A 26,399-nucleotide genomic window follows, 5' to 3' on the forward strand; every position below is an offset into this window, starting at 1 on the left:
TGTACAAACATAACCTAGAGGAAAGATTTGGTGATCAGTCCTGACTGTAACAATCATGCCTGAATAAATGGGGTACAGAGAATAGGATTTCAAATTAGAAATGTACAGTAATGTAATGTTATCATAAACAAGAGATTAGAAGATTAAAATGAGAAATTGAAGATTCTGGATCCTGTAGTTTTTCTGTAAATTGACAGTGATCAATAGTTCATTCGCTCCTTGCATACTTCAGAGCATTGCGAACACAAATATAAAAATAATGAAGATAAATGTTTCTTCAAGGTTTACCCTGTTGTGGAAAATATTGCCAAAGTGTACTTAGCATCAGTAAAAAATGAAAGGGTATTTATGGGTTTCAGAAGTTTGCTTTGCTTTGCTTTGTGCAATGTACAAACTTATTAAAGTTCTTTACTGTAGCAATAATTAGGATTTATTAAATTCATGGTTGCCTAACTGGTTTTCTTTGAGATGCTACAGGATGTCATCTCACAATGTAGATTGAAAGGAATGATGTGCAATTTTATCTTATTTAGATGTTGTGTTATCACTGAAATTAGTCCAGCTGTCCAGGAGTAATATTAGTACAGCCCTTCTTTATCTAATAGGTATTCAGTTCAGGCGTCCATGTAAAAATACCCCAAGAGTGGTGAGAAATGTAGTAGGCTTTGTCATACATTCAGAACAGTTCCAAATATCTGCTGCATTCAAAGCAGAGACTTTGTCACTTAGCTGGGGTTTCTTCTCCTCTTGAAAAGTAAGAAATACGGCAATGATGGGGAATCTGTGACCATTCAAATGTGGCTGAATATAATTCCCAGCACCCCGTATCATTGGCCATGTTAGTTGGGGTTGCAGGAATTACAGTTTAGTGGAAGGTTAGCGCAGAGTACTTGTAGAACCATGACAGTACCACTAGCATGCTTTTGCTACCTAAGGGACTGTACTGATTTTATAGGAGAATCAGTTATCCATTGTAACATTTTGTTATACATCTTATTGTATTTAATCTCATTGCATTCTCAGCAATCTTTTGAGAGCAATTAGCTGAGAGGTCCCTTTTCTTGGCATTTTAGTGAACTTCATGGCAGATTTGAATGATGTTCTTTACCCACAGGAATTGTGTTCTGGTGTATCTAGAGACAGGAATTAAGGAAGGTTAATGAAGACCAGTCTTCCCCAGCCAATGTCCTCTGGATGTGTTGAATCTGCAATTTTTAGAATACACAGCCGGTATAGCCAGAAGGTGATAGCTGAAAATTCTGGGAGTTAGCATTCCCAATGCTTCTGAAGAATGCCAGGTTGCAGAGGCTGTTGTAGACAACTCTGATCTATGCAGATTAAAGACATGACTTGGTATAAAGCAGCTTTCTGTGATCCTGAAAGCCCTTGTTATATTGCATCTATCTTCCCCCCTGGTCATGGGCTGAAAGATCATGCCTGTCTTTGCATCTGGACATGCTGCTTTCACTGGCCTTCAAAAGAAGCTCTTGGCTTCAGTTACTGCAGTTTTATGCTCACTTCTATAAACTAAGAAAGTAACATTTTGATTGAGTCTCAATTTGTAATAAGCATGTGTGCTTCCTACTCCTAGATCCTGCAGAGGAATCACAGTGCTGAAGTTGTGACAGCCTAGACATTTTCATGGCAGCCGGCCAAGTCATTAAAACAAGATAACAGGCTCTGCTGATGATCTGGCAAAAACCAGGGGAGAGGGTAGGAGGCCAAGTACTGCAGGAATGCTAAATTTGTAAAGACTTTTTCTGTAGGTCTAGCCTCAGGATAGCAGAGATGTGCCAGAAAATTATATCCTGAAGGCAAAATAGAAGTAGAAAGAACATTTCTGTTTATATTCTGCCTTTCTGTGCAAGTAGGTGGAAGTATAGAGATATATAGATCTCATAATGGCCATGTTTGGGAATAAGACTGAAAATCAATCTGGAACTCACAAACTGTATTAAAAATCAGTGACAGATTAGACTCATACTACATTTAATTCTATGCAGGTTGATCATGAAAGAAGATTGTAGGCATAGAAAATCTGTTCTTGTGGATTTTACCACCCTGCATACTTGTTTGAATAAAAAGAAGGGATATAAATTGAATTAACATTTCCATTATTTATGTCTGTCTGTTCTGGCTTAACTCAGGGCTTTCCCCACAATGTGAAAAGTCCCAGTCTCTAATCATCTTGAAACTTCAGTAAGAAGTGCTGTTTACCTTGCTAAGATCCAGGATAATTTGAAATGGGGAGACACTAATACAGAAATATCTTGAAAAACAGCTCACCCCCTTTGGTGACTACTTCCTCCTTGATTGGGGGCCATTCCCTTTTACATCTTTCTTTTGTGCTCATAATACTGTCCAGAGGAAATACAACCTACTCTTCCATAGGCAATTATGTTTATTAATTGATTATTAAATATATACCTTACCTTTCAGTTTATCTGAGGACTCAAAGGAACTTACAACAATAAATCAAAATACAAAATATATAACAAAGTTTTAAGGAATATAAAACAACACTGTAAAATCAACCCAATCAAAAATAAAATCAGGATCTTAAAATTAAGTTTAATATTAAAAGTGGGGCCAGGTATAACCTTCCCCATCACAGTGCTGAAGAAAAGGAAGTTGCTTATTTAGATCTACCCAAAGGATAGCAGCTCTTTCATGAACTGGCAACTTGGACATTATGTGCCAGCCAGAGAGCACAGCTGGCAGTCATGGAAATTCTATAGGTAGCTGTTGCCACTTAACTATTAATCATGTGTTAGATTCCTAAAGAAAGCACTCCTTCATAACCAATACAGTTGTCTTCTGTTCCTGTCCCAAGGTTGCTGGATTTTGTATTCCATAGCTTCTATCTGCTGATTGAATTTGTCTGGTTCAATTTACAACTTACAATTGTAGATATATTGATGATACAAATTCAGACCCTTAATTCATATGCCTTGTTTTCTGATTTTGCTCCTTGCCTCATGATCCTCATTTGCATTTAGTATAGCCACCCACTCCAAACGATTTCTGGTCTTTCATGGTAATTTGACAAAATTCTACCACTAACAGCTTAACCATTTGGTGTTTATTTCTCAATGGTCACAGGAGCAAACCAGTTAAGAAACTAGCTTCCTTATTCATTCATTTAAGGCTAGGAAAATTCATGTCCAGTTGTCAAGGACATAAAGGTCATTACTTTGTAAAACCACAGTGAGATTCAGGATGGTGTTGCAAAGAAGACACAAAAGATTATTACCGGGTACATCAAAGAATCCAGTGTTCAATAGATAGGTCATCCTATGAGCATCTGCCTCTTATGCTTCAAGATTAAGACAACTTTGATTCAGATGCTTTACATGCTAGTTGAAGTTTCCCAGACTCTGTTTAAAATTAAGACCCACTCTTTCTGAAATTTCATCGAGTCAAAGAAACATAGGAAGGGCAATGCACCCAAAATAGCAGTAACCTTTTAAAGCATGGGAATATTTCATTTCTCAGCTGAGAATTTTACCTGAGAGCAAGTATTATAACCCTTTGATCTTGGAATTCCCCACCCACCCACCCACACACAGTTGGAACCTTTTCCCTACACTATCTAAGCAAAACTGCCAACTTGAAATGGACAGATTTTTTTTTTTAACTTCTGTTTCTTCAACTTCTTATGAACCAATGTCCTTCATCCTAATGCCTGTCAGATGTTTGTGACTATAGTTTTCAGAATCCCAAAAGTCATGTAAATGTGCTCTCAACACGTAAGGAGGACACTAGGTCATGAGAAGCTGGTGTACACTTTGGAAATATTCCTTGTCTTTTAGCATAGCCATCCCATAGAAGCCCATTTTATTTTGGACATTCATCTTTGCTTATTTCAGCCATAAGCTGTATTACAACAAGATATTTAAAAAAGCAGTAGCGTTATCATTTCGCAGTGAAGTTGGAAGATGTTATTTATAGCTATAGTCCAAGAGGCTAGTAGGCCAACTCCTGAAACTTGTCTATCCATTTATAGAATTAGTACAGTGATCTTTGAGTAGCGCAAGTAGAAGGGTCTCTTACTATTACCTCACAGGACCTTTGTTTTATTTTATCACTCTTGTTATTTGGAAACAGGGCTGGAAGACTGCCTTAAGAGTTCTTAGTTGAAATCAAGACTGACTTCAGGTTTAATAGGATCCTGGAAAGCCTTTTCCCTTTGGAGCCCCTTTGATCCCTCTCTCTCCATAGGTTTTCATGATCTGCAACTTCCTTCATCAAATGCAATAAGAGAAGATACTACAGCTATGAAAGCTTATGCCTTTTAATCAAATTTGTTAGTTGGAAAAGGTGCTGCCAGTCTCCTTTTTTACCACCATAGACTAACACAGCTCTTTGACTACGGGGGGGGGGGGAGAGACTGTGTCTCTTCTGTAAAGACCTGTTGTTGTTGTTGTTTAGTCGTTAAGTCATATCCGACTCTTCGTGACCCCATGAACCATATTGCGCCAGGCCTTCCTGTCCTTCACTGCCTCCCTGAGTTTGCTCAGTTTCATGCTCATTGCTTCAGTGATGCTATCTAACCATCTCATCCTCTGCCGTCCTCTTCTCCTTTTGCCTTCAATCTTTCCCAGCATCAGGGTCTTCTCCAAAGAGATCTCTCTTCGCATTAGGTGACCAAAATATCTGAGCTTGAGCTTCATTATCGATCCTTCCAATGAGCAATCAGGGTTGATTTCCTTTAAGATTGACTGGTTTGACCTCCTAGCAGTCCAGGGGACTCTCAAGAGTCTTCTCCAGCACCACAGTTCAAAGGCATCAATTCTTCGGCGCTCGGCCTTTTTATGGTCCAGCTCTCACAGCCATACATTACTACTGGAAAAACCATAGCTTTGACTATGCGGATCTTTGTCGGCAAGGTAACGTCTCTGCTTTTTAATATGCTATCTAGGCTTGCCATAGCTTTCCTCCCAAGGAGCAAGCATCTTTTAATTTCATGGCTGCAGTCTCCGTCTGCGGTGATCTTGGAGCCCAAATAAATGAAGTCTGTTACTGCTTCCATTTCTACCCCTTCTATTTGCCAGGAATTGATGGGTCCAGATGCCATGATCTTAGTTTTTTTAATGTTGAGTTTCAAGCCAGCTTTTGCACTCTCCTCTTTCACCCTCATCAAGAGGCTCTTTAGTTCTTCTTCACTTTCTGCCATTAGGGTGGTATCGTCCGCATATCTGAGGTTGTTGATGATTCTCCCTGCAATCTTAATTCCAGCTTGTGATTCTTCCAGCCTGGCATTTCTCATGATGTACTCTGCATATAGGTTAAATAAGCAGGGTGACAGTATACAGCCTTGTCGTACACCTTTCCCTATTTTGAACCAATCGGTTGTTCCATGACCGGTTCTAACTGTTGCTTCTTGGCCCGCATACAGATTTCTCAGGAGACAGGTAAGGTGGTCTGGTACTCCCATCTCTTTAAGAATTTGCCACAGTTTGTTGTGATCCACACAATCAAAGACTTTTGCATAGTCAATGAAGCAGAAGTAGATATTTTTCTACCCTCTATTGATGAAGAAGAAAACCTGCAACTTTAGTTGGGAAATTTTGCCATCAGAAGTACACACACACACACACTTGCAAAGTATAATGAAATGTTTAAATAAAAATTAAAAAAATAAAATAAGAAATTATGAAGAATTTGTCCATTTTGAGTCCTGGCCTTCACATTTTTCGAATGTACCTCTTGGTTTAGGGGCAAGATTTATTTAGTTGAAGGTTTTTAGAAATTACTTCCTCTCCTTCACCTGGTCTAGCAGCATTTTGAAAACAAAATCAAACACTTCCAAAGCATATCTAACCAATCATGGCTGGAATAAGCTTTCTGCCAGCCTCTTCTGTATTGCTTTCTGTAGATCAGTCTTGTTAGAATGTATAGATGCTGATTAGGTTTACGCAGGGCTCCTAGCTACAACATGGTTTATGCCTGCTATCAGCAATCTTTTCAAATGATGAGATTTTATTGATCTCAACCCTGAAATGACACATTAGAACATGAAAATCTCATGTACATGAGATTTCAGCTTTTTAATATGGATTCAGATTTTCTGCAAGAGCACCAACACGTCTTAGGATTTCAGCCTTTTAAAAAGGAATTCAAAATATATTTAGTTTTGGGGCTCTTCAGATTGCCTTTTTAGCTCTCAGAGGCTCCTTGTGGCTTACTCAAGAAAAAATAATTAACAAAATTGTGGCTTACTATGATGTGAGAATCTAAGCATTAAGTATCGTATAGATATCTTCAGTGGGGCGGACAGCATCCAGTTGAAAATGGCCTCTGTTGCCTAATCAAGTTAGCCCTTTCATATTGCCTTCTGCCTATTCTTGATAAAGTCAAATAGCAAATTGAGATTGGAGGATCTCTTTTGTTCTTAACTCGGAAATGTCATACCTTTGAAAAATACCAAGAAAACTTACATTATAACATTTGGGCAATTGCATCCTGGCTTAATAAGTCTAGATTTGAATTAACCTTTTACTATGCATACAGCCACTTCAATCCTCCATTTGTACCCACAAGTGAACAATTCAGGAAGCTTGTTAACTATCACATCCCATTTCCTCTGAATCGAAAAACTAAGAGAGTTAGCCATAATATCAACCTTGCTTGATTTATTCCAAAACAGTTCACTAAGTTTTTCAGGCAAAATGAGAAATTATAATTAATGGAAGCCTTCTCAGCTGGTTTACAAAAGAAATGCATGCACCAGCCAAATGATTCATATAACCTCATTTAATTTGAGATATGATTGTGCAAATGTGGCCACTGTCTCGCCTGCTGTCCCCTTGATACTATTCTGTGACAAGCAAGCTGCAGAATTTCACCTCCAGGGAAGAGTTTGGTAAAGCAACCAAATGGGGGGCAGAGCACATTAGATTCGCTCTTAGCTCTTCAGTGCTTCTGAAATGGCAAACGTAGCTTCCAAGGCAACCTGTTGTGATACCATTGTATTCAATGTGTGTAAGGTGTTACTACATGTCATTGTGATGGTTTATTCTTTGCAGCTCTGCTGTTGTGTGAGCAAAATCATGCTTGTGGGACAGGCCATGTTTTGATTTTGGTCCACATTTTTTTCACTTGTCCTTATAATGAGGCATTGCTGAGCAGCAGACATAGCCATTAAGGGTACTGAATCGAACTCAGATTTAATCATCTGTTCTACTTCCTTTTTTTAATTCCCTGGTAGCTGGAAAAATGTAAGATTGTACAAGAATTAATGAAAAAAAGATGATTATTTATAATGGGGGAACTTTCTGATGTCCTCCTATGATTAAGCTGAGAAAGACAATGGCGTGCTTCAGATGCTGAACAAGCCAACATGGTAGATTCCTCAAATGCAGGAAATGCATACAAGTAAGAAACATTTCTGCTAGGAGTAAAGAGTGTGAAACTTGCACTTTGATGAGTCAGTTTGTCCAAGAGACATCAAGTTCCTGCTTGGCATGAAAACATTTTGGAAAAATTGTAGCTAGTGCTTGGCAATCACAAAATGAATGCTTAAAATATCCTGTGTTTTCCCTCAAGGGAGAAAAATTGTCTGGAAAAGTTCTTTCATAATACAGAATGTTTTCTTAGAGATTGAATGGCTGGCAAGCTAATGTTGAGTTGATCCAGGCTTTTGGCTCCTGGAAAGAGGTTTTAGGCACCCAGAAATGTTTGCCTTTTATGTTCACTATTTCTTTTCTAAAGGGCGTGGACTAGGCCATTACAGAAGCTTTGCTTATTTGCACAGAAGATACTATCCAACATAATTTTTAAAAACAGATTGCCTTATTCAGTAATTGTTGGAAAGTTGGTTAAAAATCAAATGTCTTATAAATGTACATGGCCAACTACCTATGATTAATGCATCTGATGTGCAGTGTTTTTAAGGGGAAATTGCATCTGTTGAAGAGATAGCAGTTAATCAAATTGGGGCAGAGAAGAAAAGGACTGATGTTTGTTTATTTTGTTCTTTACAGTATTTATAGGCCACCCCAATTAATTAAGACTCTGGGCAGCAAAGAAATCAAAATAGAAATAGTAATAGTCAAATAAAAACAGCGATACATGTCCAAAAGAAATGCTCATAATTTGAGATGAACAGACAGTGGAATAATATGGTTTTAACTGTCTTGTGAAATGTGAGGAGGGAGGGGTCAAACATACCTCCCAAAGAAGCATGTTCTAGAAAGTGCATGCTATGATGGAGAAAGTTGGCCACCTAGCCCATCCCCCATGCACTTTTCATGGGTGAAGAATTGTTTGCAGACCTTTTCTTGATGTTCAGACTAGACTGGCACATTCAATTCTGGCAAGGCTGTGCCTGATATAACCCAGAGCTACACCATAAAGGATTTCAAAGGTGATAACCAGCACTTTGAATTGGACTCAGATGTTTACTTGGAGCCTATACAGCAATTTGAGAATTTGTGTTATTTTGCAGAGATGGGCTTAGCCCTCCAGCATTTTAGTTACTATATTCTGCCCAGCTGCAGGTGCCGAGTCATCTTCAACAGCACCCTAACATACAGTACCTTGCTGTAGCCCAATTGAAGTATAAGTCACTATCCCTGGGGTGTCATGGACTAGGGAGGATCATAACTGGTGCATCACCTGAACAAGGGCTTCCCTGGCATAGCTTTGAACTGCTGCCTGCACAGGAACCTGAGGCCAAGAGAACCACCAAGTCATGAACTAACTTCTTCAGGGGAGAGTGCTAGGACTGATGTTATCACATTGCCCTGATGCTGTCCAAGCAACTTTGTCTTGGAAGGGTATAATTTGAGCTTGTTTCATCCCATTCAGGTCCTGACACCTTCAGTTCAGGGTTTACTCAGCATCTATGGCACAGCCTGGAGTGGCAAAGTACACTTCACTCCAAACCAACAGATATCTTCCAGTGATTTCATATAAATGGCAGAGAGCACAGAGCCCCAAAGAACTCTATACTGGAATAACCAAACGTTAGAGTTCTTCCCCTTAATTATTACCAACTAGAACCATCTACTCAGGTGGGAGCAAAACCACCATAAAAGGGTGCCCCAACTTCCAACTCTTGCAGATGGTCCAAAAAGATACAACACTCAATATTATAAAATGCTGCTAAACAGACTAGTAGAACCAAGACACTTGCCCATCTATATTCTGATAAAAATGATCAGCCAAAGTGCCCAGTGCTATTTTTATCCCATGGCTGAGGCTGCACTGAATGCTTACTGGCAGGAATACAGGTATAGCAGCCTCTATAGTTGATTCCTCACCACCTTCTCAACAATCTTCACTAAAAAGGAGAGACTGGAGACAGGGAAGAAGTTGTCAAAGTTGGCTGAATCAAGGAAGGACCTTTTCAAGATATCAAGATTAGTGCTATGATGCTGTGCTCTTCAAAATCTTTTTTCAGGATTTCTTCAACTTTCTCAGATCTGGAACTCTTGCAAAACAAACAAACAAAACCAAAACCAAAACAAATCTCACAAGATTTCAGCAATGAAATCTCACATGAGAGTCCTGAAATTTCACAAGACCTAGTACAAGATGACACAAGATGTTGCCATGCTTGTAGAACATATTTGGGATTATTTGAAATTTAAATCTTTAAATAGTAATACTAGTAATAATGATGGTTATATTTAGTGGATTGTGGGTGCTGTGGCATGTTGGAAGATGATAGCTCCCTTGGGGCCTTTGGGTACCGTATTTCTCACTCCTGTCTCAACACCCCACAAAGCAGTGCATGCTCAGACATCTACCAGAAAGCCAGCCAAATTGCTGAGCTTGGCCTTGGCGAATTCCCTTATTATTTTATGTTTCCACTACTTGGGAAAAGCCTGATTCAGTTCAGATTTGTATTAGCTTTCATTAATGCCTGTGACTTCTATATTTCAGGGTCGACCCGCAGGTGCATGTTCCTTCCTACGTCGTGTGTGCTGTGCAGCTTTACCCCTCCAGCTGCTGCTGCTGCTGCTGCTGCTCCTTGCCTTTCTGCTCCCTCTAGTGGAGGAGACACACAGTTGCAAGCTCACCAACAACTTTGCACACTCCTTCAACTTAATGTTGAGATATAATCGCCCACCGCCAACTTAAGTTCTCCATGCCTGCGATGCAGCTAAGGTGATGGATTGCATTTTCCCAGTGGCTTTCCCCTGCAGATCTTTATCTTGTTTGTGTAAGTCCTTCCAGAATCATGGTGATGGCTAAGGGGCCTGTTTAAACTGGAAATTTGGTTAAATGACCACCATTATCCGATGTATGCTCAGGCTAGAGAAATGAAGTATTCATATTTAGAGCTAAAATACATTTTTAAAATATATGACTATATTTATATTGTATATATGATTTTTTTATATATGTATGTATATCAAAAATGTCCTGAAATCAGTGTTTTCAACCAATCCTGCTCTTTATTTGACTATGTCTTTGTTGCAAAATAGTCTGTGTTGAGCACAAAAATGAAAAGAATGATATAAGAAGATGTGAAAACTTGACTTGCCACCCAAAAGTAGCAGCAGCCATGTGTCATTCTCCTTCCTGTGTCTGTACACACATCATTATGACACTTTTGATTGCCATCCGATTGAAAAAATAGTAATTGATTAATTGCATTAACCAGTTAACTTCTTATTGAGTCTATGCAATATGAATAATCCAGATGTAGTTGGATTTTCTAATCAACCCTTCCCATTGGCCACCATGGCTGTTGCTGATAGGATATGTCATCTGACAAAATACGGATGTGCCCAAGCCCTGTTTGAGAAGATGCACACATATGCTGGAGAAGGCATTAACTTATATCCTGGGAAGGGAATGAGGGACCCCTCTTTTAAGGTGCCACTCGCCCTCTGTAGATTTTACGTATGCCTACATTAAAAGTAGTATATTTTTAAAAATCTACTGCCCAGTTAATTATAGTTGATTACTATTAAAGGGAGAACCATAGCTCAATGTTAAATAACAGTTTTGCATGCAAAGGATTCCAGTTCCAATCTATAGCATAAGTTTGAGTTGGCTTGAATCTCTGGAGATTTGCTACAGAAAACATTGCACTAAATAGTCCAGTGGTCTGACTAAATAGGTTGCTGCTTCCTATTTCCCCATATTAATTGTTTAATCAAATGTGGTCATCCTACTGATCATTATGGCTATTGCCAATATCCTCATCTCACTTTTTTTTTTATCTGTTTACCTTACTAGCAGAAAAAGGAAACCATCATGGGGTTGCCATTTTGATCCTAGCCATGATAGATTTTTTAATCACATCTCAATATACCTAATGCTCAAACATTGAGAAACTAACAAAATTAACAAGGGAATCTTGTGATATAAAAATTCATAGAGAATGCAGAAGCAAATGGTATACAATCATAAAAATAAATAAAAAAGGCTGGCTGGATGACTTTGGGCCAGTCACTCTCTCTCAGCCCAACCCACCTCACCCTCCTGGTCATATTCCCAACAGCAAGTATTAGGTGGCATAAAGCCTTTGATCTTGGAGGCAGGATATAGCCAGCATAATTAGTAGCTCCTGAAAGCCTTATTTGTCTTATCAGCTTGTCTGATCCCTTTTCTACAAGGCCTAGGTGATGAGACTTAGGTTCACGTTAGTGAAACCGTTCATACTATGAAATATTTTCATGAAAATTTCATGAAAATATGAAATATTTTCAATGAAACTAAGTTCACACTATAGCTGAAGTGAATCATGATCTGATTTGCCTCAACAAAACAATTTGAGTGGCCTCAAACCACATAGGCCAGTGTTGCAGGAGAAGATTCTTCTCAGACTTCTCTCCTAGTGCCAGCTGGAGAATTCCCAGGTTGGGCAGTTTTGGGATTGTCCACAGTATGCCCCAGAGCTGCCTGGCCTGGAAGACTTCAGTGGATGAGGTTCTGGCAAGTAGTTTGGACAAGGCAAGTACCACATTCTCAGGATTGCTTGCCTCTTCCTTTGGCAAGGATTGCAGAGAAGACATCACTTACCTCCTCGAAACCATACGCCAAAAGCTTCTGGCAGATCATCAAGAGAACACACCAGGCCGGACAGCTTCAGTGTTTGCCAAAATGTCCCAGCCTGGAAAACCTTCATTCAGTGTGTGCCAAGTGACTGCTTTTGGTGTACACTATAATCAGTCACAGCATTCACTGAAACTGCCATATCAGGAAGCCCTTGGACAGTGCTGTAGGAGAAGGCTTCTTTCAGCCTTCTCCTGTAGTACTCACACAAGGAACTCCTTTCAGCCTTCTACCACAGCAAAAGCTCTGTAGGAGATTGCTGAGAGGTGGTAACAAAGTACAGTGAGGTGAACCAACATGGTCGCTTCACTCTTAGAACCGTCAGGACCACTTTGCTTTCCAATGGTGCTTTATGCAAATCTCTGTTGAAGTCAAAACTTCACACAACTGTACTTTCTCCATTTTGTGGAAAGGCATGCCAATATAACTATGCACCGCATGAAGAAGGATTTATTTTTGTCTGTCCTCAATTTCCCACTATTCATCTAGATTTGGTTGACTTGGAGTTCTCATAAATAGTAAACATAGTAAGCAGGCAGTTAGAATATTTATCTGATTGTTCCATGTAGCATAGTCAAATCAGAGCTGGCACATTGTAGTTCAGATAGAATCATATAGTGTGCTTTTAATGTTCTGCGAAAAGGAGAGAAGTCAACTATAGTTTTATGGTGTGTGTGTGTGTGTGTGTGTGTACTTCAGCTGGGTTCACAAATCATGCTAAGTCATAGTGTGGTTTTCTTTGATTTTAGTTTAATATGTTGTGCAAGGTTTTATAGTATGTAAATCATGGTTTATGGCTTGGCACAATTTGGCTTTTTCAGACAGCATTGTAAAAAAAATGGCAGCCATGATTTAGTGCAATGTGTGAACCCAGTCCACTTATGTACCAGATACGTAACCCAGTGGAGGACCTACTCACTGCCTTCTTAAATCTTAAGAAGTGTTAAAGATATTTGAACATGGTATGGATGGTGCAGCTGGAACCCTGAGCCATATTCTGAATCTGCAAAGACATTGCAGTGCATCTGGGAGATACAGGAAAGGGCATGAAAAGGAGACCGGGGGAGGGGGGAAGACAATGAAGAAGAGGAATGATGGGGAAGGCAAATTGGCAGGCAAAAGAGAAATGTATCATCTTGGGATCAGTTAGTTCAAAATAGGGCTGCTGACTCTCCAACAATTCAGTGGCCCTCTGCCTTTCACAGTAACATGATAGACATGCAGATATTGGTAGGGGATAATGTTTTCTCTCGAAGATGTGAAAAGCTTCATCTGTCAATTTCTACACATCAAGTAGAAGAGTACAAGAAAAGCCAGGACTGATCTTCTGGCAACCCTAGGTAAGACTCTGCTCTAGGGGTCATAGGATAGGATGCATTCTTCTTACCCCTCTCTGTTTCAGACTGCAGATTGATGTAGTTGGCAGGGTGCAAAATTACATCTGCAGAACAATGTTGGTAACAGATTAGCCAAAAACAACCCTTTGAACCTTGGACCAATTGTTTTCCTTTTCCTATCCCTCTTCCTTTTCTCTAAGAAAAAAGCCTTTCCGCAGCTTGAGTTGCTACCCCAAATCCCCTACAGAGCATAAAAATGTCCTGTGCAGAATGGTGCAACACATCCAGAGTCTCCAGCTTGTCTCTGTAAATCTCCTACAGTCCAGAAACCAAGCATTTGGCCTTACCCAAATACAATTAAGAGACAGATCATATGAGATACTGTGCTAAGGAAGCAGCTGATAGGGTGGAGGAAAAGATGTGTCCACCTGACCCAAACCTCAATGCAAGGAAGAAGCTAATTTATCTCCCACAGCTGTTGTTTCAGTAATTCCCTAGCTAACAATTAGCTATTGCTGTGTTAAGGTTTTGCTTAATGTGTTATGTGGTTTGGAAACCATGATCTGTGGTTTAGCATTTGGGCAAAGCTAATTATGTTTTATTCAGTAAACCACAACTGTGGCTTAGTATGATGTAAGAACCCAGCTGATATTCCACACACATCTTTACAGGGAATCTTAATATTATTTTAATTAATATACAGTGCTTAGGTTTTCTGGAAAGGAAATCCAGATATTCATATTGGAAGGATGTATGGATCTCCTGTGGAAAATAATGGCTGCATTCTGTGAATATGTGCCATCAAAGGCCATCTGGGGAGAAAATAAAGGCTTATGTGATTCCCTCCCCTTTGTACAAAGCTTGTGTTTGCAGGAAAATTCACTGTATCCATTGTTAATAACAACAACAAGACCAGCTGCAGCACATTCAGTCTGAAGGCTTAGAGTCTAAAACGAAAATGGGTATTACTAGTTCATTTGGCAACTCCAATCTTTTATCTCAAATACAGAAATAAACATTGAAATGCAGGAGGCAGCTGAAAAGTGGCAATAGGCCACTCTTCAGTGCACACTAATCTAGAATGTGTGTCTTGCAATCTATTATCCTTTGCATAGATTATTATTATTAGAGGTAGACCTGAACTGAGACAGCATTCAGATGAGTTCAGGTATTTTTCTCTTCTTCTTTGCATGCAAATGCATTTCTCTTTTGTAACTCAGAATATTTATGAAGATAAAATAGCTTTTCCTGAAGTTCTGGGGAATGCAAACATATGAAAGCTGAAAAGCAATATTTGTGTTTGATTTGTTGTTGCTTTTTAATCCACGTCTTGAATGCTCAATCCTCTGCCAGGATGCCTGTTAGTTGAAATAAGCAAACTGCATGATCAGTTCAATATAAAAACCAACCCCAGTCTTGGAAACAGCAAAAGAGAAAAATGTTATTCTGCTTCATACCCATGTATAGAAACTACTATGGTTCTAACCAGAAATTATGACTATACTAAATTTTATTGAGACTAAAACTTAGAGTGGAGAAGTTGTGCTCTCCTCTCTGAAAACATTCTGGAACAATATAGCTTGGCCTTGCATGATCAAAATGCTTGTATGTCAGGGAAGGTAGGCAATCTGGTATCCTCTTGATATTTTTATTAACGATTCCATCCTATTGGCTACATTGACTGGGACTGGTAAATGTTAGTCCATACCACTGGGGGGTGCCAGGTTGCCTATTCCTGATACAGAAGATTCCCTCTGCTCTTTTGTACCCCTGCCTAGCCCTTCATTTTGACACAGATGTGAGTTAGCTATGGACTGCGTGCATGCCTCAATTTTCTGTTCTGTATTCTGTCTGGCTTAGTACCTATCTGACTTTGGCTGACCTTGAAAGGATGTGTTGGGTTTAATTTGATTAGTACTTGAACAGGAGACTACCAGGGTTGTGAACTGGACCAGGAAGTCAGAAATTTTCTGGGTGAAGGCAATTGCAAACCATTTCCATATTGTTGCAAAGAAGGATGTGTCCATGAAGTCATTAGGAGTTGAACTTGACTCAAAGGCGGCTGTATATATCTACATCTGCCAAGCATGTATCCAGGCATACCAACAGCTCAGCAATATAACAGAACTTTGTAGGCTAATTTGGCTGTTATAAGACAAGGCTTCTGGGCAATGACATTATTTTTCTGTCAAAATACTTTCTGCCTTTCTCGGGTATTTCATCAAGCTTCAATCTAGCTCCACTCAGACCCACAAAAGATTCCCTGTGCACCTGCTAAAGTGGAAGATATTATGCTTACCATTGTTTATAGCAGTGAGACCAGCAGTAAAGATTGAAGTTGCCCTTTTGAGTTACTAAAATAAACTTTATTCAGTGCTAGGCAATAAGTAGTTTTAGTATTCATGTGTTGGAATGAATCTGACCTGCACAAATGCACAGATGGCCCTTGTTACTCATGGTTCCATTACCTGTGGTTTCATGTATCTGTAGTTGTTAAAAAGAGACCAGACTTCAGTGGTAACAGCTTTCACATTCCTGAAATTTTTAAAAACTTTATGCATATGCAAGATGATGGGCAAACTTTTGTGTATTCAGAAAGTATATTTTTTCAAGGTCTCGTTATCTATAGTATCATTATCCATGGTTGCTAAACTGGATTGGCATCTCTGCAAATTTCCCAGCAGAAATATAGAATCCCATCATGTCCTCCACCCATGCCAGGAGAAGTACATCTCCCTAAAGCAGTTGCCTTTCTCATTTTAATTTCCACACTAAACTGGTAAGGCACTAAGGTGCCAGAGCTTTTCTTAGATTCCGATCCTCCCCCCAGTTGCTTAAAAGAAAACTCAGGTGTCTTTACTGGGTTTTGGACTTTTTACTACTGTGGATTAAGAGCAGCGGCTGTTCTGCATATAAGCTGCTTCAAATGATTTAAGCAGAGGACTGAAGCTGCTCAAATGCATGTCACTTTATTGCATTAAACCATATATTCTGATGTTCAACTTCACTCACGTCTGCTTGCTCAAAGCCTAGATATGGTTGGCCTTCTGAAGCTGCAATCACATTAGTTGTTACAGTCATTAATCCCCCTTCTGTTGATTAGTGTGTCATTTTCAATATTGCACAGGCTTTGCCTTCCATTTATTGCTTTAATCCTGTGGAATTAAATCTTTTGCATTGTTAAAGTTAGCTGTGTGTGCATAATGTAAATGGAACATGCACATAGACCCACTGTTTCTCCACTATACCTCTATAAAATTGGAAAAGGCTTCTGCTACAGTCTTGATTTTGGAGAGGAGAAAAACATCTATTTTTCAATCTGCCTTCCTCTCTTTTTAAAATGAGTCTTAGTTTTGTTTAATTGAAAACTTTTATGTTTACTAAATAATTATCAGATGTCCCTGAAGGGTAAGATTTACCCTCAAAACATTAATTCGACCTGTAACCTGACCAGCACCATCATAATTGCATGTTGGATTCACAAGACAAGCAACTTATTGTTAGTCTCTCTATATCAGTGTTTCTCAATCTTGGCAACTTTTAGATATGTGGACTTCAACTCCCAGAATTCCCCAGCCAGCCTGGCTGGCTGGGGAATTCTGGGAGTTGAAGTCCACATATCTTAAAGTTGCCAAGATTGAGAAACTCTGCTCTGTATTAACAATTGAAAGAGCCAACACCCATCACATATTTGTGTCAATTACTCCCTGTAAGCATCTGCATATTACTGGTGAAGGTAAGAATCCAAGGAAAAAAGAAGATGCAAGACTTCAGCATGAGCATCAGAAGTGAAAAGCTAAACTATAAATCATTGAACTGAAAGCAATTAGAAGGCAGCAGTTCTTCTTATATATTCAAGTATTCATTTTGCCCCATTTCTGTTTTTATTATACAAGGCTTTTTGTAGAATTTTGAAAACATTATTAAAAATGCTGCTAATATGTATGCTTTCTCGTTATTAGAAATTCCCACCTTTTTTTCTTAAAAAGTAGACCCAGATTTGGATCAGTGGAGAACCTGGTATTGGAACTAAAACACAAGGGTGTTTGATGTGTGCCTGTGTTTAGTACATTCTGAGCCTAGTACCAGAAGAATGCTGAGCTCACAGTCCTTTCAAACAAAAAATAATTCAGGTGGAACAAAGTCACATTGCTGCTGTTAATATTTGGAAATTAGAAACACTCACCTGTCTATTGCAGGTCTACAAGAGATCTACCAGTAGATCCCATGGTACCTTCTGTCTAATTCTGCTATAGATAACCCCATTTTTATACTTATTGTGCTTTTTAATTATAGTGTCATAGGATGGAGAGGTTTTTTTTCAGGAGGTTAAAGGTGATATATTGCAGTTTGTTCCCTTTGCTGTGATGAAGTCTTTACTGCAAGAGATTATGTTTATAATCAAAATCAGTCTGATGTTCTTCAAAAATTTGGGATTTCAACTCATAATCTCTAGCTATCATACTCAGAAGGCATGAAGACGTAGAGGCTGAGTCAATGCCTTCAAAGCAAGTAAAAGTGCCCCAAAGAGATTCTCCAGTGTTTTGTGGATGGTGAACAAATAATGATCTCTCTCATACTTTCTTTTTCAAGCTCCACTCAAGATACCAAGAAACTGACCTCTAATGTTCATTGTTATTACAAACTGCTTAAACAATGTGATGTTCCTTTTGAGGTTCAGCCTCAATTTCTGAAAGCTGAACTTGAGACTTCCTGAGAGTTGCTGGAAATCTGTGAAAAATACCCCATTTAGGAATCTTCACATAGGATCTTTATCTCAAATGAAAAAGCAATGTCTTGTTACCCCAGCTGCCTGGGGTAACAAGAATTTGTAACAAGCTTTTTATAAACAAATAAGTGAAATCAATATCAATGGGTTCCAAGAAAATCAGAGAATCTCCTGAAGGAAAAGGGACAAGTGGTTTTATTCCATCCTCCTCATTTTTACCTTTGGAGCCTGTACCCATATTTATGTTTTATGAAAGAGGACCTGATACAAATCTAAGCATACCATTTGTCAACTCCAATAAGATTAAAACACTGCAGGCTTTGGACTGGTCTGCAGATACGCATATCTCTCTGCTCTGTAAACAGAACCTAATGGTAGCTGGGATCAGTATATAATAGCAAGGGTCATAATTGTACTGTTTTTAAAAAGGTAACATTCCACTCCCATATAACTTTTGTGTGCAGCTTTTAGCAGAAAAAAAGGGGACAATGCTTTCTAGAAAAGAAGAAAAGGTACTATTCAAATTTCCCCTTCTGCTAAGACCTATCTTTTGAAAGAACATTAAGTTCTCATATGTTTATTTTTTGTCTTGGAATTTTACTGGATGTGATATTCTTTTTATATCAGGTTTGGCTTCCTGGTGTTTTAATCTGAATACTGTATCATTCTGAAGTTATTATGGATGCTAAAGTTTTTATGGATAAATTACCAGGGATCTACAGCTCAAATGTATAAACTGGTTACTTAGTTTGGTTTTGGTTTTGGTTTTGTTTTCCTTACCCCTCACCCATCTGCATAATCAGATGTTCTGTACCATTATCTGTGCAGCTTAAACTTTTTCGTTTTTAATTCAAATAATTTGACTGGCTGCAAAGAATTCTGAGATCGAGGAACCTCATCATGATATGATATGATATGATATGATATATGATTAATATGATGTGATATGGAGATTTGGAGCAGAATTTCCCCACTTCCACCTTGGCAACATTGCATCCATGATTGGCATTCCAAGATTAGAAAAACCGGGGACAAATCTTACAGAATTTTTAGCCATTCATTCTAGTACATATTCTAAAGTTTTTCATTGCAAAGCATGTCAAATAGGAATGGAGAAGAAATTAATGTTGGTTGTTTTAATGCAAACTAATATAATTATACATTTTCCAATGAATATGCAAATGTGTACAAATATGTAAATTCCAACAAATATTCCTTGAAATGTGTAATCCCTATATTTTGAAAAACTGGTTATCAATAAGTATAAATGTTATTGAAAATATTTCACAAAAATGCATATATTCAGGAAAATAATGTACAAAATGTTTCCAGTCAGGGGAAATCGTTTGCAAAACAGTTCAGTGTAGAAATTATATCTTTAAAGTCACACAACTAAATTATGGTATTAATCTTTTTTATTGTATCTGATGAAATTGTGTCTCAAACTAGTATTTTGGACATGCTTTACGATAGCATAAGCAACTTCAGTGCTTCCAGATGCTTCTTTGTCTAACAGAATCTTTCAGGAGATCCAGATGATGATTTTGTCTTCTGTTTGCAACCCTCACCTACTTCTCTACAATTTCTTCTTTTTTTCTTACTAAAAAAACTGTTAAGGAGAGAAAGGTGGAATAACTGTTCAAATGCTTTTTAATAGCAGTAGTCCATCTGGAAGCACTTGTGATTGTTTTAAGTACATCAGTTAGACATAATTGCCACTCAGGAATTTCTGAAAATAATGAATATGGAAAATACATGGATGCAATTATGAACAGCACTACAGTTCTAAAATGCTGGAAACTTGTGTGAACATCTCATGTACTGCATTATAGTACCAATCAAAGAAACCATCAGACTATATATCAGTACTGATCTCAGGGTACAAACCACTAATCCATGCTCTTCTATGGGATATTTTAACACAAGGAATGGCCCAATATACAGTAAAACAACTACATGTTAAACTGAAGTAACTCAAGTTAATATTGGCAACCCTGAAGCTTAAGCCAAATCACTGAGTTGCCCACCATTAGTACTTTTATTGTAATTAGAAGTAACATTCTTTGTCTTTCTCCCTCTTACTATAAGTGCAAAACTAATTGCCCTCTGTAACTCTTCTATGTATAATAATGGGATTATATCACTGAAGGAGAAGAAAAAAGAGAGGAAGGTTATCATTGTCCCAGAAAGAAAGATGGTGTCTCTGTACTTTGGCACAATGGTCAAGTATATGCTTTCATAATTTTTAATTAAGTTGATAATGTATATGGCTGTCTTCCGGGCTGTGTGGCCGTGTTCTGGAAGTTTTGTTTCCTAACGTTTCGCCAGCACCTGTGACCAGCATCTTCAGAGTGCAGGAGCACAGACAGGAGCAGTTCTCTCTGTGCCTCTGTGCTCCTGTCTGTGCTTCTGCTCTCTGAAGATGCCGGTCACAGGTGCTGGCGAAACGTTAGGAAACAAAACTTCCAGAACATGGCCACACAGCCCGGAAGACTCACACCAGCCATCGTATGCCGGGCGTGAAAGCCTTCGACAATACATTGATAATGTATACTTTGTTTTTCTGCTTCCAGGCAGAACTGGAAACAACTCCAGTCTGACACCCTGATCACCTGTTGCCAAACAGTATAGATAATATTGAGCTAGAAAAGCCAATGGGTCAGACTTGATTTAAAACAGTATCCTATGTACCTTATGCATATTAAACCACATTGAGAAAACCATTAAGAAAAAAATAAGATCTTGTATTGTTTCCCAGATAAATTGTTTCCCTGACCCAGAATCTTTTTCCAAGCTTTCCAGAGTCAACAAAAAACTTCCTCAATGTGATACCTCTGACATCTTGAACTGGGGATGCCAGCATATTATGAAAAAAACATGAGCTAGGCCCTTCCAAATCATCCTGTATTACTGGTCACATCCAAATAATTAGTGTAAACCTTGTAGATCTCGTCTAACTGTCATTGCTTACTACTTGTCTAAACAACTCTGCATATAGTACTGCTGCAAATGGTTATGAAGGGGTTCTTTGAATTATTGGAGATTTCTGGAGTACCTTCACACAGAACAACAGTTCTCGGGGTGCCTTGGTTGTTGCAGTCCATGCCTCAGTGCTAAATTTCAGCTGGTTTCATTCTCTAGTATTGAAGACGCATTGCCTAACGCAAGGAGACAGTTGGAGAAATCAAACTGCTGGTCTGGAGTGGTCTACATGGGTCAAGGGCCAGTTCAGTTAAAAAAAAAAAAAATGGCTGAAGCAAGCATGCATATTCCCTCGCTTGCCTCAACTTGATAATCATGGGATATAAGGGCGGCTTTGTCCTATTCTGTGCTCTCATTTCCAGTATTTTAATCTTGAGTCAACCTATTCAACATTCATACTGTGAGGGTCATTTCCTTTCCTCTGTCATATAGGGTATAGTTTTGAAATGCATTTGAAGTAAATTAGGCTCATTTTAAGGTAAATATTACTGTAGCCAAACATCTGTCTCACTTTCTGTACATGTGCAAATTATCACCGTATATATCTGCATCTACTCAGATTTTGTGTAGCAAGCCTTTTCCTTACATTTCTGGCTTTACAGATAAAAATGCAGACCAGCCTGATTCCTTCTTCAAAACCTGATCAACTGAAGTTGTGCACTTTTCTTCTAAAAAAAGAAATAATAATCCTCTGTACCTGCATTTAATGAAACAGTGGTATTTTTGTACATGGCTACTTACTGTATGGGAATTGTAAAAATAAATTTATTTTTATTCCAATAAATACCTGACAGTTTATAACCCTGTTGTTCAGATATTACCTTCTGTCCAAAAAAGGAGATTGTATACAGCGGGACATAGGAATCTTAGAAACTACTGTGCTGTATGAGAAGGTCAAAAACTGCCCCAGCAGTGCTAACATGGTTGGCAGCTGTGGCTAGGAAGGCCTTTGTACAAATTCAACTAGTGTGTCAGTTGCACCCATACCTAGACTGAGAACCCCTCACAATTGGACTAACGCAATGTACTCTACATGGTGCTGCCCTTGACGATCACTCAGAAGCTGCAGCTGATCCAGAATGTAGTAGGATGGGATGCCAAAGAATGACCACATAACACCTCTTCATGAACTATGTTGGCTGCCAGTAGGCTTCAAGGTACTGGTTATCACCTATAAAGTTTCATATGGCCTGGCTATTTGTGGAAAGTGCCTACCCCTGTACTTGCTGCTCATCCCATATGCTCTGACAGTGTTGTTGAGTCCCATCAATTAAACAAGGTTACCTGGTGGGATCCAAGAAGCAGGCCTTCCCCATCACGGCATTGCCCTCTGGAATATCATTCCCCCCAAGATTTACATGGCTCCCACCATGGCCCTATTTAAACAAGCTCTTAAAACCTCATTCTATCCCCATGCCCTTGATTAGATTGGTTGATGGAACCCTGCGTGATGTCTTGGTCCTTTGACTAGCAATTAATTTTTTCCCCCCAGACTTTCTTTCTTTGGCAATGTAATTGGGACAGCCTATAAATGCTATAAAGAAATAAATGTTGATAAGGGAGTAATGTAATACACCAGCTTGTTGTGGCACTATACAAGCAGTGAATATCTAAAGATTTTTGTGAAAATTACAATCATCAGGCATTTGCAGAATTTATTGCATTCCAAACCACTAAGTCTGATGACCACCCAAGATTTCTTAAAAGCAATTTGTGAAATTTCTGCAAACAAATAGAAAAACAGTACCTATAAACCCCAGCATTGCCTCTCCTCGAAAGTGCATTTGCTCCAATTTCAAATAAATTAGAGGAATGCCAGAAAAGTGCCAGCTCACTCTTCGGAATGAGTTCCATGTTTACTTGGACTTTAAAGCCTTTGGCAAAGCTCCTTATGAAAGGCTCTTCAGCAAACTTAGTAGCCATAGATTAAGGAATCTTCTCAAGGACCTATAGCAAGTTAAAGAACACAAGTACAGAGAAGAAGTAAATAGTACTTCTCAAAATAAAACAGGTACGTAGTGGGATCCTCCAAGAATCTGCACGAGGCCTTGGGCTTTTAAACTTGTTCAAAAATCATCTGGAATTGTGAGCAGTAAACCAACCATTTATCTGTTCCTTTTCTATGTGCTGGATGAGTAACACACTAATTGCCTGTCGACAGAATTTTCACTCACTTCAGATGCTACCTTTTAGATGCACTTTCCTTACTCAAATTATTTCCTCCTTTTCTTTCAAATGCAGCAGCATGAGACATGTACTAGCAACCATTGTTTAGATCCGCAAGTGCAGGGTGTGCAGAGAAAAAGAAAAAGGATGACAGGATTAAGGTGCATCCTGCCCTCTCCCACATGTTTTGCTGTACCATTGATTCATCTTGTCCTATTAAAGAACTGCTTGATTTTAACTGTTTACATGAAAGATTGCCCAGCTAACTATCTTTATGTCAGTTACAAAATGTGAATGCCGAAGAGATTGAGGGTAAGTCACACAATAATAATGAAAAATGGCCACACCTAGAGAACCAGCTCATAAGTAGTTCCTTAGGCAAGTGAAAGTGGACATTCCCCTTTAATTCTGATACCAGAACACCCATGTGGGATTCCTTCTAAAAAGCTCTCTTCCTTTCATTTACTGATCACTTGATCCTGTTATTTCCATACTTTAGATACCTGAGCACAGTGTATTTCTGGGCCCAAAGACAAACTTCATCAAAACTATATTTACATCTACATCTACAGTACATCTACATCTACTGTATTTCTATCTACATGTACACATAGACATGGGCAAAGTATTCTTTATCATCTATCATCTATCTAATCATCATCTATCTATTTCTATCAAATAATATATGCTTTCTTTATAAACTTTCAGAAAAATTGCCATGCATTTTCCCCTTAGCTGCACAATAGCTCAATTAAATTTGCTTCTTGGGGCGGGCTTTCCCTTTTGCCTGGCCAAGGCTCTAAGATTCAGTATTGCAATTCAGATGCTTCTGGAGTTCCCTAGAGCTAATTGCCACGGTGCAAACTTCACTGGGGCATCCGCTAGTAAAATCCCATACATATTTACTCAGAAGTCCTATTGTTTTCAGCGATGCTTACTCCCAGATAAATGTACCTAGAATTCCAGTCATCCTGGGACAATGTCACACTCATGTATTGTGGATAGATGGGGAAAACTGGAAGCTCTACATTCTAACAGTCATTCAACCATACCTGTTTCCTAGATGGTGATTTAATCTTGCAAAGTACACTTCCACCATTCTACATGGAGAATAACTGATCAATACTGTACTTTTTTAGTTGCAAGACAGTGTCAGCACATGTTTATCTTGTTGCTCCTGGTTGGTCTTACCTAAATGGTAAAATCTTGTTTGAGTTAAACTCAGCTCCTGATATGTCTCACAAAAATCCTCCTACAGCATCTTTTCTTGTTGAGGGCCAACCCAGGGCAGTCACTGAGAACAGTTGATGGCGGGGACTGAACTGTTTCTTAGAGCTAAGAACGTTCAGTTCCTACTGGCATTTCTCATTAGTTTAACTGTCCTAGCCAAGATGAATCAAAATGTCAGAATAGTTTTTTGCTGTCCACGTTGCCCTGTGGATTTCTGTATGGGCACTGTCTTGGTTGTAGAACTGGAAGGGATCTTAAAAAAAGGTCCAGCCATTAAAATTGGTGCAAAGTTTGCCAATATATTCTGTACACTGAACATTTCTATTGAACTGAACTGTTGCTTTGGAACAGGAGTACTTCTCAAAAGAAGGCCATACTTAAAAAAGGAATCCAGGGCTGATACATAATGACATTCTTACACCACCCATATTTCCATTCCACAATCCCTCCATAACCCTGCAGCACTTTCTTCATCTGCCAGGGGTGTCCCTAGCAAAGCAGGATAAGGTATGCAAGCACCCACTTTATATGCCTGCTTTGTGACCCTGCAGCAGGGCAGGGCTGGCACAGTGACATCATGGTGCATGCTCAGATACGGCCAAAGCACATCTTGTTCCTTGCTTGCCGGCAAAGAACAGGCCAGCCAGGCCAGCCAGCTTTTCTGTCAGCGATTGCCAATTATTGGCCACGAGCAGACCAGCTCCAGCCTGCAGCTGCTGGCCTGTTCTTGCCAGCAAAGAATAATTAAAGGGCCTTTTTTTTCCTGATCTCTGCTTGGATTCTTTTAAAAACAAAAATCTGTGAATCAAGTTCTGTTAGTTGACTTCACTGGCTATACTACAGCAACAAAATCAGCCTCCTAGGATGCTCTCTTCCCTCCCTTGTCTGCCCATGTTTGCTTCCATAGTGTGTGTCTCCGCCTGACCGGATGCTCGGAAACCAGGTGCCAGGGCAATGAGGTGCTTGTCAGCAGGGAGGAAGGATGCTGAGGAGCCCATCTGGGTTTTTATTGGCCATACATTTTTGCCTTATAGGGTCCAACTTCTGCTGCTGCTTCACAAACAGTAGTGAGGGCTAAGCAGGAAAAACAATGCAATTTTATCAACCAGTTGTTTGGAAAAGAAAGCAGTAGGGCTGATTAAAAACAAACGCCCTTCCCAAATCCAAATAAATTATCAGATCTATCACTGACTGTGTCATGGAATTACATGAACACTGTAGATTCCTCGTCCGAGAAGGCAATGGCGGCAGGGGTGGGGAGGGGAGGGGAGGGGAGCGCAGATCTCTCTCACTGCCTAAGGATGCTCCTAGCTGGGCTGCAGCATCTGAGGCATGAAAACATTCCCAACACATCTAAGCTGACTTACCACTTAAGCCTTAGGCTAGTCGATCTGTTTACGTTTTAGGCCAATGTCTGGGGCGCTTATCATGTTATGTATCACGCTTCCAGATTTCTTTTTCAAAAGGGAATTTCCTTGAAAGAGCAATTTCAAGCACTGAAACTTTTACATGCCTCCTTGTAATCTGTCCAAAAGGCACCTTCACTGCTAATTCTCAACCAGTGGATTGAATGGGGCAGGTCTGCCAAAGGCTAACGAACACTTCCCCTTTATGCTTACTGGCAGCCACAAGGGTTGGTGCTGTTCATGCTTCAGTGATGCTCAGAATCATGTAGCACTGGCATTTGATGTAGCTGAAATAGAGTTAATCAGAAACGTTTTTCCAGGAAACATTTAAGGCAGAGGAGTTAAAGCCTCCCCGCCCTTTAACCTTTGTTTTATTTCTTGTGATTCCACACAGAGGAAAGCCTCTGCTTCCAATGGTGGAAAAATCTCTTCCAAGAAAAACCTATCTTACTGACAAAGAATGAAACTGAAATCTCACCCAGTTTCCCTGTCAGGGTTGTGGCATTACCAAGGCTTGTAATGTAATCCTCAGCA

General features: G+C 39.2%; 1 protein-coding gene across 4 annotated transcripts in view; it reads left to right on the forward strand.

The window, feature by feature from the left end:
* The window catches only part of SYNE3 (spectrin repeat containing nuclear envelope family member 3), an 89,665-nt gene extending 67,801 nt beyond the window's left edge, over window positions 1-21,864 (forward strand). For all 4 annotated transcript variants that reach the window (XM_025177664.2, XM_088149880.1, XM_088149878.1 and 1 more), the window contains exon 18: window positions 9,892-21,864. In XM_025177664.2, the coding sequence (XP_025033432.1) occupies window positions 9,892-10,089 (198 nt within the window). In that variant the 3' untranslated portion in view covers window positions 10,090-21,864. The remainder of the gene's footprint in view (window positions 1-9,891) is intronic.
* Window positions 21,865-26,399: the final 4,535 nt, after the last annotated feature.

This window comes from Python bivittatus, unplaced genomic scaffold (genome assembly GCF_059951505.1).
Source record: "Python bivittatus isolate LINGU-HERP-01145 unplaced genomic scaffold, Pbiv_v1 ctg000580_np1212, whole genome shotgun sequence".
Lineage (NCBI taxonomy): Eukaryota > Metazoa > Chordata > Lepidosauria > Squamata > Pythonidae > Python > Python bivittatus.